This window comes from Halyomorpha halys, unplaced genomic scaffold, assembly GCF_000696795.3.
Source record: "Halyomorpha halys isolate HHAL.00 unplaced genomic scaffold, Hhal_1.1 Scaffold1218.1, whole genome shotgun sequence".
Lineage (NCBI taxonomy): Eukaryota > Metazoa > Arthropoda > Insecta > Hemiptera > Pentatomidae > Halyomorpha > Halyomorpha halys.
Window position 1 is genome coordinate 227,810 of NW_027106975.1, and position 13,479 is coordinate 241,288.

Sequence of the window (13,479 nt, forward strand, 5' to 3'; positions counted from 1 at the left end):
ATCAATTTTTACGGTCAACTATATATACATATATACAATATGTTAATTTAATCTACAGTGACCTGTATAGATCCTTTTAATTATCCTAAGAGAACTCCTGTCCAGTTGAAGCAGTTCATCGCTTTAGGCCTTACAGGGTGCATCTAGGAACAGCTTAGATTGTCGCTGTCTTTTATTAAGTCAGTGACGCATGACTCATAATTGGTAAGCCGCCTTTATGATGCTTATGTCACACACAGGCTCAGGAGTAATAGGAATGGTTTCAGAGCCATTCCTTGCTAGTCTGTTAGTATGTCCGTTGCCAGTGATGAGTTGCTATCTAAATTGTCCCATATTAATTAGCTTGTTATCTGTATTGTGATGAAGTGATAAATTGCTTTCAGGTGGCTCCATTTTCTGTGGAATTCGGTGATGATGATGAAGATGATTGGGATACTAGCAAGGGTATTCGTGTGATGGGAGTTGCTTATGTACCTGATTTAGCTCAGGCCTCTTTTGCCTGCATGGTGGCTCCTGATGGTGAATGTACTGATTTTCTTAGGCTACCCCATCTATTAAAAAGAAAAAATACTTGGCGAGAAGATGAAAGAATGCAAAAGGTAAATTATTTATAACTTTGGATTAGAATTATCGTTGCTAATTATTTGTTTGACCTACTATATTTAAAAACAAATATATAATTATCTGTTATGTTTGTGCTTCCGTACCAACTTATGAACTCAAATTATGATTCATTTTAATTTAAATTTTAAAACAAAGCATTCTTTTGAAAAGCTCAATAAAATATATTTAAGCTCTCGGTTATAAAATTTTGAATTTCAATACATTTTATTTGCCTAAACTTTTGAATGATTTTGATAATATTATTTTTTTAAATACTTAAATGTATCTTTCATTTATTTTAATTATAAGTTTCTTTACTACTATAATCTACTTATTCATTTGTTTAAAATCTAGGAATCAGACTTAGCATTGATACGAAATTTTATACTAACCAAAAAACCTCATGCTGTTGTCATTGGAGGAGAATCAAGAGATGCTCTTATGGTAGCAGCAGATCTTAGGGAAATAATATCCAATTTGGTTGAAGATGAACAGTTTCCTCAAATTCCTGTTGAAATTATGGATAATGATTTAGCTAAAGTGTATGCTAACTCATTGAAAGGAGAGGTATGGTATATTTTAGAGTTAGTAGAATTTTGTTTAAATAAAGTAAAAGTTAGTAAAATTTTAAATAGACAAATGTCAAATATATTTTGTTACTGTTTGTTTTATATTTTATAGAGCGATTTCCGAGATTACCCAATGTTACTGAGACAAGCTGTATCCCTTGCCCGAAGACTACAAGATCCATTAGTGGAATTTTCCCAGCTATGTACTCCAGATGATGAAATTCTTTGTCTAAGATTTCATCCCTTACAGGTAAATACTGAAAGTAAATAGCTTTGGGTAAATACTTTAATGATTTTTTTCTAATCATCTTTTTCCGGTTTCAGGAACAATTATCCAAAGAAGAGCTTCTTGATGTTGTCACATTGGAATTTGTTAACCGAACCAATGAAGTTGGTGTCGATATAAACGAAGTGGTGGCAAATCCCATTTGTGGAAACTTAGTTCAGTTTGTTTGTGGTCTCGGTCCAAGAAAAGGAACTACACTTATTAAAATTTTGAAGCAGACCAATCAACGGCTTGAAAATAGGACTCAACTTGTTACCACATGCCATATGGGACCTAAAGTTTTTATTAACTGTGCGGGATTCATTAAAATTGATACCAATGCTCTTGGAGACAGGTATTTTAAAGATAATGATTATTATTATTATCATTATTATGGCATTATGGTGCTACAAGAACCCGGGCCTCCTCTACAGCCAACCAATCTCCCTGATCTCTTGCTCTCTTTCCCCATCTTTTAACATTTAACTAGTTTAGATCCTATTCCATATCGTCCAGCCATCTGATTCAGGGACATTCACTTTCCACTTTATGGCTATTTACCTCTTCCATATAGCATCTTTCTGGGGTATCTTTGATTGTGCGTCCTCTCTGTGTGTCCTATCCATCTTATGGATGCTCTTTTCACTAAATCCATGATGTTGGGTTCCCCAAACAATTCTCAATCAGCTCCTCATTCCTTCTTCTCGAAATCCCATTCTCTCTCTGAGACTCCTCTCTATATCCTTCTCAATACCTTTCTCTCCCATGAGTTGAGCATCCATTCTGCTTTTCTTGGCAAGGGCCACATTACACATCTATAGATCATGACTGAGAGCCCTAAACTTCAATAATTTTTGCAGTGAGAAATAACGTCTATTTCTTGCTTCTAACCTGGCCGCTATTTCGCTATCCACTTTGTTGTCGTCTGAAACTAGACTTCCCAGGTACTTAAACTGACTTATAGAAATGAAATTGTGGTCTCTGAAAATCACTTTACTATTCACTTTCTTATCTCTTCTTTTCGTGTACATAGTCTTATCTTCATTAACCTAGAGGCCTAATTTAGCTCCTGCTTCTTTGAATTACTGGATTGTTCGGGTTCTAGTGGCAATGACCACATCATCTGCGTATCCTAGAAGTTGTGACAACCGATTGTGAATGTTTCCTCTTGGATTAGTTCTAATTGAACAAATAGCTACTTTCAGTGCTATATTAAAAGTAAGAGGAGCCAAAGGATCACCCTGTCTCAAGGCATTCTCCACAGAAAATTCCTGGGACAGCCAATTTCCAAGCTATATTTAGCAGGTAGTATTCATTAGCATCATTTTTACCAGCTTGTCTAGTTTTTTTTGTACCTTTACCATAGAGTTCAAAAGCTTTTCCTATTCTGCCCACACTGTCATATACTTGTTTGAAGTCCAGAAATAGCTGGTGTATGTCCATGTTATACTTATGAAACTTTTCCATTGTTGGCCTCAGCGAGAATATCTGGTCAACTGTTGATCTACCGGACTGGAACCCTCCCTTATATTCTCCTATAATATTTTCAGTGAAATCAGATATCTTTTATATAGGAGCTCTGCCAGTATTTTATACTTTGTGCTTTGTAGAGCTATGCCTCTATAATGTGTATAGAACATATTGCTGCTCTTGTCCATTCTTCGGGAATTTTTTTTTTCATCCATATCTCCCAAATTAATCATAAATTTCTTCCCACAAATCAGTGCCACCCTATTCCATCATCTCTGGAGTAATCTCGTGATCTGGGGACTCGCTGATCTAATTATGTGTATTATTTCTTCCTTCTCCTCTGTGCCTTACCCAGGAGTTTATTTAGATTGAAGCTCTCTTCAGATATTTTCTCAGTTGCTCTTATGTTCAGCCATTCAGTAAAATACTGGCTCCACCTTTTGAGAATGGATGTCTTTTCCCCAATAAGCTCTCCTTTCCCTTATATAATCCAGTTTTGGCTTGGAATCTGTTTTTAATTTCTTTTATACCCTTGAAAAATTGTCTCGATCCTTCCAACTTATTAAAGTTTTCCTTTTCCTGCACTCTCTTCTGCCTACACAGTTTTTTTGCTACACTCCTTTGTCATGAATTCCCATGTATTTCCCAAGTTAAACCTCGCCTTATTTCTTTCTTCCAAAGCTCTCCTACACTCTTTGTCAAACCATTCATTTCTGGGAGCTGATTCCTTCTTCACTAGTACCTCTCTTGCACTTTCTGTCACTACATTTTTCAATTTTTTCTGTCTATCATTTATGGTTGTGTTATGTTCAAACCATTGTCTCTCAGCATTCCCTTGTTTTATTTTTTTTTTTTAATGCTTCTACTACTTCACTCTCGAGCAGCTTTTCTAAGTTGTAGGCGTGTACTCAATCCTCTGTGGTGCACCTTACAGCTTTTGTCGATACCAGACTTTTACCAGTCCTCTCCTCAAAAGGACCTTACATTTCTGGTTAGGCCATCCAGCGAGATCCAACTCTCTTTATTTATTTCTTTTTGTAGGAATTTAGTACTGCTGATGACCAGTCCCTTTCCATTCCAAAGTTAATTACGCAATGTCCATTATCATTAGAGTAGTCATGTTTAGTTTCTCTGCCTAATGGGTCTAAATGCCTCTTCTTTAACTATCTTATCATTCAAGTTGCCTATAATAATTTTTACGTCATTTCTCAGGATAAATTCATATTTTCTTTCCAATGTGTCATGGAAAATATCCTTCTCCTCTTCCATATTTTCTGAAGGAGCATGTACATACATAATCGTTATTTTGTAAAACCTTCTTCTAAGTCGCTCTGTGCAGATTCTTTTATTGATCAGTTTAGATTGTATTATAGTGTGCTTAATTGATTTTCTTATCATGAAGCCAATCCCGCATACATTTGCATGGTGTCCACTATTAATTAGCACATATTTCTCAAATTATATTGTTTCCACATTTCTCCAACGTATCTCCTGTAGAGCTGCTACCTCAATTAGATTTTTATCAAACTCATTCTCAAATCTCTTGCTTGAACTTGGTTGGTTTAATCCTCTAACATTCCAAGAAGCAATATTAAATGCATGTTTGTTGGGGTCAAATACCTTGTGTGACTGTCCATATATCCGAGGCTGCGTGTTGTTTTCTGAACTTGCAAGGTTTTTTCGGTTAGTGGGTAGTTAATCCACCGAACCAACCCTCCTCTTTTATTCTGGCTTAGCAGGTGGAGATAATGGTTATTGAATTAATAAATAAAAACCTGAGAGGAGAAATGATGTACTCAATTTTTTTTTCAAGAATGTGTGACAATGGTTTCTTACAGATTTTTGCATGGAATACACAATGATTATATGATATTTAACATTTCTTTTCAAACACATAAATATTTGATAATTTCTTATGCAAACAAAAACAACTTAAAATTTAAGTGATAAATTATAAACATAATTTTAAATATTAATGTACATCAAATAAAATTTTTATAATTGTCATAAAGTACTTAGTTGTTGGAATCTTGTAAAAACTGTAGTCTTCTCGACTTCCTTTCTTCAGTACGATATTTATTTTTATTCTGTTTTCTGTATTGATGTATGAAAAATTTCATTTTCTTTACAGTACGGAAGCTTATGTAGAGGTGTTAGATGGTTCTCGTGTCCACCCTGAAACATACGAGTGGGCTCGTAAGATGGCAGTAGATGCTCTTGAATATGATGATGAAGATGCTAATCCTGCTGGTGCTTTAGAAGAGATTTTAGAAAAACCTGAAAAGCTTAAGGATTTAGATCTGGATGCATTTGCTGAGGAATTAGAAAGACAGGTGGATTTATTTTTATCATTGATGAATAAGTTAAATCTTTATTTTTGATCTATTTTTATCGTTTTTCATCAATATTATTTCAAAATAAATAATATTAGTAAGGCTTAACGAATCCTATCATTGGATCTCAATACTGCTAATGATTGTTACTGAGGCATCTCTTTAAAGTATATCTTTATAAAATAAAATATTACTGCAAAATTTTGTTAAACCTGTTATAAACATATATTGAATTATGATGGAGGGAGGTATCAATAGCTGGTGAACCTGGACGGTTGCCACTCCTTTTGTTCAACCCATTTCTTGGTTCTAGGTTTACTCTCCTTTATTTCTTTCATTCCCTGGTGCTTGATGAAGCCTTGAACCACCTTATGAATTTTCCTTTTTCCTCTGATTCATTCTTTTTCTTTTAGAGGAGTTACCCCATTTATCTCTTTATATATTTTTCTTTATATTTTAGACCATCTACCTTCCTGCTAAAAAAATGGCTAAACACATTTTCTTAGGAATTATTTAACACATCTCACATGTATAATTTGTTTTATTAAACCTCTCATTCTACACTTTTCTCATTAATCCCACCAGCACACTCATTGACTTTTTTAATATAGCCTGTAGTGGGCTGAGTAATAAAAAATGATTTTGTTTTCTTGGACTTCACAACCCTCTGATGAGCTTTATTTGTTTTTTCATATCTTGTCCTTAGCCTATACTAAATGAATTTTTTAAAAAAAATAATCTCTTCTGGCTTTTAGTTTCTTCTTCACATTCGGTTTAACACTATAAGACTAATATTTGAGGTATTGGTAATATTATGCCATTGTTGGAAACTTTACGTTTTCTGCTCACGTAACACCCCTTTGGTTCACCACTTTGTAGGAGAGGAGGGTCCTTCTGAACAGACTGTTAGTAGGCTCCAAAAATTTGAAACTGATGACATCTGCTTCCTAAGGAAAAAGGGCTGTAGATGAAATCATCTTTCGACATATGAATTGTAGTTTTTTCGATTTCTACAATTTTTTTTTCTTTAAATGTATTAAAACAATTCATTACCAAGATTCAGTAAATCATTTTACCAAATTGTATTTAATTGATTCATAAATGAAAAAACCTCTTTGAAAACTGTTTTTATAACCTGTGTAATTTTTACACCATTATTATTAGAGGTTTCATCAGTTATTAATCCCAAATTATAATAATTACTATTAATATTAAAATTTAAATAAAATAATTGAAAAGATGATAATAGAGATAAAATTATGAAGTATGTTCAGTGCAAATCTGTCTGAATTACCTATGGTTCAAATAATTAGAAATTGATTATTTTGATCTTGAAATTAAAATGATCATTATAGTATCTATTTTAACGCTGGCAGTCACACAATTCTATAATAATGTAATTATTTCAGAAGATGAATTGATTTCCAGAATACTTGTGAAATATGAAGGATTTTTTTTATTCACTTTTTCTAACACTTTTGTATATTTCAGAGTTTTGGTAACAAGAGCATTACTCTTTATGACATAAGATCAGAACTGAACCACAGATATAAAGATCTAAGAGTTTCTTACCAATCCGCTGGTCCAGAGTTGATGTTTGATATGCTTACCAAAGAAACACCTGAAACTTTCTACATTGGGAAACTTGTCACTGCTACAGTTATTGGTTGGTGTTACTCTGCTTTTTTATCAATTCTATGTTAAAATGAATGGTGAATGATGAATACTTATTCATAATTGTTACAATTTTGAAGCAATTATGGACAAGTAATAAAATATTTTACTTTATATTAATAATTTTATTGTGTATTATTACAAATAATGATTCATTTTAATTATATAAAATGATGCTGTGATAGCTTTTGGAGAAGATTTTTAAGCATCAAAGCTTAAAATATATTATTCCTATAACAGTTTGGCTTGCCGTCTGTTTATTCAACTTCCATTAAAAAGTTATTTTCATCTTTTAAGCATGTAGTGATTGAGAAAGTGAGATTAGAGAAATTGTTGTCTTGAGTATTCTTTATTGCCATGAATCTTTTTGTTCTAATAATGATTTCTAATTTTTTACTTTCACTCATATGGTTGTGTGTGTGTGTGTGTGTGACTACAAATCCTGTTAGTTAAAATAATTATAATAAAATCGTTTATTTAATAATGTCTGTTTTCTCATTTTCTTTATTAACTAATTAACTTAAAAAAATCTACAAACTTTAAGTTGAATGCATATTCACTTTCCATTTTCTTCATTTGAAGAGTTGCAACCTATGGGTTACCATTCTGTCGAATCATGAGACTTCTAGAATGCATGTCTCCTGGAGTAGATGCAGTTCATGCCTCACCTATATTTAACATTGATGATGTTGATACTCTCCCTATACTCTGATATCTTTGACCTTCGCCTCAGTACAGCCCAGTGTGAAGAGGGCTTTAGTTTGTAATGTGTAATTTTTGGTTGGTCGTCTTTTTTCAATATGTTACAGGTACTTTGTGTAATTTATTTGTAATAGAGGATCATGAGAGCTTTTTTAGCCAATTAACCTGCTGTCTCCATTGTCTTCAATGCCTCTGTAACATTTGATCCACATCTATCTAATTGGATACTCCTGTTCATTATTTCAATTAAGTTGGTGTTTTTATGATTTTTTTGTTTATTTACTGTGTCCATTAAAGCTATTTTATTTGTGTGAAAGATGTATTAGTTATACAGCTATGTTCCTTACCTGGACTATTTATATTTATGATTTGATATGAAATAAATAGGTAAATAAGAATGTATTCTTTGAGACATATGACAATTTGATTGTAATTTATATATATTTTAAAAATCTTTTATGGTAGGTATTTCTCATAGAAAACCTGAAAAAGATCAGCTAGATCAAGCTAATCCTGTACGAAATGATGAAACAGGGCTGTGGCAATGTCCATTTTGTTTGAAAAACGATTTTCCTGAATTATCTGAGGTAAGTAGATTTTATTTATTATAAACTTATAATTTTAGATTGAATTACAAAAATAATTTACATATTATTTGATAAGTCCTGAAGATTTTGAATTACTCAATCTTGAGTGCATAATATAATTATATTTGTCTGTACAGACTATTTGCTAATTCAATAACAACTAGTTTGAGTGGTTCAATTAAAAATAATATCTTCAGTATTGTATTTTGATCATTGTAGTTTCTATTTTTTCCAGAAATAAGTTGATAGATCCTTTAACATTCCAGAAAACTGCTTTATCCCATTTCAAGTCTCGATTTGAGGATTTTCTATCGTAAAATAGATATTGAACTAATTTTTTTAACTTGATCTTGAGGTGAAGTAGATGATAGTTTACCTTCTCCAAGAGTTGCCGTTGTTGTCGATCTCCAACATGTGAAAAATATTTCCTTTCATTTTAACAAACTTGTTTTAGTATGTAACATTATTGCTGAAATTTTGCAATCTATTAAGTTATAAATATATTTGTTTGCCTCCTCTTTTCTTGAGCGTTTTGTTATGAACAATAGGAATTTTTGTTTTCCCTCTCTGAAGAGATCTCTTTTTTTTTTAAATTATCTCTTGCTTCAGTAGATAATGATTTAACATTCAAGCTCATTAGTTTTTTGCTTATTTGAGTTTCAAAGTATTATTTTCTAGAAGTGTATATCTTCAATATACTATCATAATATTAAAATGTAATAATAAATTAAAAGAATCATTGTTAATTTTATGAGTGTTTAACTGTCAGAATCCAACCTTGAAAATCACAAAATTTAATTTCAATTTCCTAATAAATTGTAATTTTGTTAAAAGGTAACTTTACTAATAATAAAAAAAATTATAGATTATAAATAATACTTTATTTGTTTTATTATCATTTGTATATTAAGTTATATCCCATTCATTGGGATTAACTTCTTTCATTTTATTAAATGGTAATTTTTTTTTCTTTTATATTTTAATCATCTCTTTCAGTTCTTATTTATATTATTTAATTATTATTTTTCATTGACATTCATTATTTTTCATTCCTTCATATTTTCAAAATTAATATTATGTCGTTTCTTTTATAGGTTTGGAACCATTTTGATGCCGGTGGTTGTCCTGGTCAAGCTACAGGAGTTAGAATACGATTAGATAATGGTATTACTGGCTATATTCACATTAAGAATTTGTCAGATAAACATGTCACTGACCCAGCTCAGAGGGTTACTCGTGGTCAAATGATACATTGCAGGGTTACAAAAATAGAGGTGGAAAGGTTTTCTATTGAAGCTACTTCAAAATCTTCCGATCTTTTAGATAAGAATCATGATTGGAGGTAATAAGAGTATGAATTAAATTGTATTTCCTGTTTTAATATAATGAAATAATGTAATTAACATTAATGAGATTTTAGGCCTCAAAAGGACCCTTATTATGATCATGAAAATGAAAAGAATGATTTACATACAGAAGAAGAAGCTAAGAAAAATCGGCAGAAACTGACATATATCAAAAGAGTTATTGTTCACCCAGCCTTTCATAATATTTCTTACATTGAAGCTGAAAAGATCATGGCTACAATGGAGCAGGGTGATGTTATTGTGAGACCTTCGAGTAAGGTAAATTTTTTAAACTCACACTATTTGTATATTACTGTTTTTCCTTTTTCTTTTGATTATTAGGAGGTTTTCTATTTTAATTATGTTTATATTCCAGGGAGCAGATCATCTAACTGTTACTTGGAAAGTAGCAGATGGCATTTATCAACATATAGATGTTAGGGAAGAGGGGAAAGAGAACGCTTTTTCATTGGGTCAGTCATTATGGATCGGCAATGAGGAATTTGAAGATCTAGATGAAATAATTGCTAGACATGTTAATCCAATGGCAGCCTATGTGAGAGATATGTTTGCCTTCAAGTATTTAAAAGATACAGAAGGTGGGCTTAAGGATAAAGCTGAAGAATTTTTGAAAGAAGAAAAGAAAAAGAATCCAGCAAAAATACATTATATTGTTTCTGTATCCAAGGTATTTATTTATTTTTTCTATGTTTTTTTTTCTTTTTCAAGAATTATATGAATTATTTGGTTATATTGAATTAAATGTGACAAGAACGGTATTGTATGGAATGATGTCAATTCCTGAGCATTGCAATCACATTTTCAACTTAGGATCTTTTCCTACTTGTTCAGTCAAAATGATATGAAGTGATCATTTTTGAAAATAAATATGTATTCTGAATCATGCTAAAACTGTTTTTGTAATTTTTGCTTCAAGAAACAAAAAAAAAAAATCTTGAAGTTGGCAAGATCATTCTTGAATTGGACAGAGCCTGAAACTGTTGACAAATTTTATTTATTGTCTTTATAACAGAGATATTTGACCACCAAAAGAAACATTTCACTTTTGAATAGTTTTTTCCCAGCTCAAAATCATAAATAGTCTGGACCTCACTCCTGCCTCTTTCTGTGAGAATTATGGTTATAAGAATTGAAATATAAATACTCTTATTTTAATAATAAATATATTTTGAACATATATGTAGGTACTATACCGTGTATGTATTTTAAATAGCCTATTAATTTATTAGCAGGACAAAATCTTTCTCTTAGAAGCTTTTAATTCAATTTTTTTATCAGAAATATTCTTAATTCAACATTTTTCCAAATTATTGGTGTCCTCAACTTGAGTTAGATGTATTATTTTTGAATCTTCCTAGCGATTAAAAATAAATATAATTTTTACTCAATTTTTTTTTTTATATTTCAGAATTATCCTGGTAAGTTTCTGCTTTCCTACCTGCCAAGAGCTAGGTGCAAACATGAATACATTAGCATAACTCCCAATGGATTCAGGTTTAGGGGGCAGTTCTTTGAATCTGTCAATTCATTGTTCAAGTGGTTTAAAGAACATTTCTCGGATCCTATACCTGGCACTCCAAGTACTCCTAGATCTGCAATGTCAGCACGCACACCTTACACAAATACTCCTGGACCAATGTCAATAAGTAAGTGGACATTATCAATTAATCTTCCCTTAATTAAAAAACAAAATTAAACTTAATTATTTTTTTTTTTAAATTTTAGATATGAATGCTGAAGCAATACAGCGGGTTGCTCAAAATATGCCAAATCATATGCTTCATAGCCTTTCACAGGTTGCCAGTCATACTCCTCACTATCCTCATACACCTGGAGCATATTCTCTTCATCAATATCCAGCCACAGTAATTATTTACTTTTTTAGGATTATTATGTATTTACTTTTTCAATGTTTGTTTACATGTTATAATCATATTATAACTATGTTTTCATTTAATAATAATATATTTTCTATTTTAAATTTAGAAAATAATGATTATGATTTGTTATACATAGTTACTATGTATAACAAATCATAATTTCTTCAACTTTAATAGATTGCTTGTTAAATTTAGAAAATAATGACAACCAAATATTAAATCATTTATTTCTTTTTTTATTTAATTTTAAATAAATTGACTATATCTTACATACATCTACTATATCTACATACCGAGAGCCAGCTATCCTAAGGGAAACTTCAGAGGGAACCAGCTACTAGATGGTTCGATTGGTCTTTCTCCCCTATACCCAGCTCTGATGATCAATTTGCACGTCACAATCTTTTTGGACCTTCACCTGGGTTTCTCCTGGGCTTCGTCCTGGCCAGGCATAGTCACCATCTTTTGGGTACCAGCGTGTGCGCTCCTGGTGTGTTTCCACTGCTGATGAGAACGAGACAAGTGATCGTATGGCGGCCTATCCTCCCAACGTGGTGCACAGGCACAGCTGACACTTTTATTGCGCCTTTAGGTTTTACTCCCAGTGACTCACGCACAGACTAGACTCCTTGGTCTGTGTTTCAAGACGGGTCGGATAAGTTCCTTAATCTGAAGCGCCGCTGACTGGCATACTGAACCGTACTGGAGTGCTCACCCGCCAGGGGCCCGAGCGCCTAGCCGGGCATGTCTGTTAAGGCACCCACTGGTAAACGCCCGGTCTTGTGGAGAGATGGTGGCGCTCGCTAGTGGAGTGGCCCAAGGCCGTAGTCTTTCGGTACCGCCCGGACCGACGTCCGTGGTGCCGCAGAGCTATCAGGTTACCACCATGTGAGTGGAGGCAAGGAGCCAGGCAATCTTTAGGACCTTAGACCGCCGCCGCAGAACGGGTCGCGACGTCCTACTAAGGGAGAAGTACAGTCCCCCGCGGGAACGACTCCCCACTTGAGGTGGCCCACCAACCGCCACTTTTCCATTTACCTCTGAGCAGTTACACGTACTCTTGAACTCTCTCTTCAAAGTTCTTTTCAACTTTCCCTTACGGTACTTGTTCTCTATTGGTCTCATGGTTATATTTAGCCTTAGATGGAGTTTGTTTAATAGTTTCGTAAAGAACCAATTAAAAATTAATTTCAGAATGAATCAATTTATTCGATCAATCTTCAGTATACTTCAATTTTGCTTATATCAGGTTTATTTAATAAAATTTAAACAAAATTGCATCTGACCACAAGTTATTTTATTACACATAAAAAAATTAAACTAAATATTAATTAAATTATTAAATTCCTTTCTTTAAAACCTTTTTAATTTGAAAATTTTAGCTTTATTGCTATTTGAATCATTGAATCAAAAATCTAGAGGAAAAAATAATTTATTTTTATATGAAATGCAATTATTTATATAAATAAAAATGACTTAAATTTTAAATGATATATGATAGCATTAAAATTACCAAATATAAAATTTTATAAATATAATATTCTGTTGGTATTCGACTTGAAGTTAATATTTGTTGTATTAGTTTTCTTCTTGAGCATTCTTAATAATTTTCTATTTCACTATTTCACTTGGCCAGCTCCAAATACTTTAGTTTGATGATTATTATTTTTATTAGGTCATGGTCATTAATTAGAACATAATTCACCATCTCACAGTTCACTTATATTTGAAAAGTTATTACATTTGACTTTTCATAATTTAACAAAAACACTTCTGCCATTTTTAGGGAAGTCCAATTAATTTTTTGATCAGAAATATCTTAAATGTCTTGCTTTAATGAGTTCTGAGAAGAAACTGACTAAATAATATAACTCTTATATAACTCTCTTAAATAAAGACAGCCTCCACCATCTTTAATGAAAATTCTACTTGTACTATAAAAATTAAATATTACTACAGTAACTAACTTCAGACATATGTTCTAAGTTTAATAAATAATTATAATATAGTATATTGTATTATGTAATAG

At 32.1% G+C, this 13,479-nt stretch overlaps 1 protein-coding gene across 3 annotated transcripts in view; it reads left to right on the forward strand.

Moving 5' to 3' along the window:
- Spt6 (transcription elongation factor Spt6) overlaps positions 1–13,479 on the forward strand; it is a 40,471-nt gene that overhangs the window by 22,278 nt on the left and 4,714 nt on the right. For all 3 annotated transcript variants that reach the window (XM_014433506.2, XM_014433505.2, XM_014433507.2), the window contains 12 exons: positions 384–599; positions 958–1,170; positions 1,285–1,422; positions 1,497–1,792; positions 5,039–5,240; positions 6,732–6,906; positions 8,082–8,203; positions 9,298–9,545; positions 9,624–9,828; positions 9,926–10,237; positions 10,979–11,216; positions 11,296–11,435. In XM_014433506.2, coding sequence (XP_014288992.1) covers positions 384–599; positions 958–1,170; positions 1,285–1,422; positions 1,497–1,792; positions 5,039–5,240; positions 6,732–6,906; positions 8,082–8,203; positions 9,298–9,545; positions 9,624–9,828; positions 9,926–10,237; positions 10,979–11,216; positions 11,296–11,435 — 2,505 coding nt within the window. The remainder of the gene's footprint in view (positions 1–383; positions 600–957; positions 1,171–1,284; positions 1,423–1,496; positions 1,793–5,038; positions 5,241–6,731; positions 6,907–8,081; positions 8,204–9,297; positions 9,546–9,623; positions 9,829–9,925; positions 10,238–10,978; positions 11,217–11,295; positions 11,436–13,479) is intronic.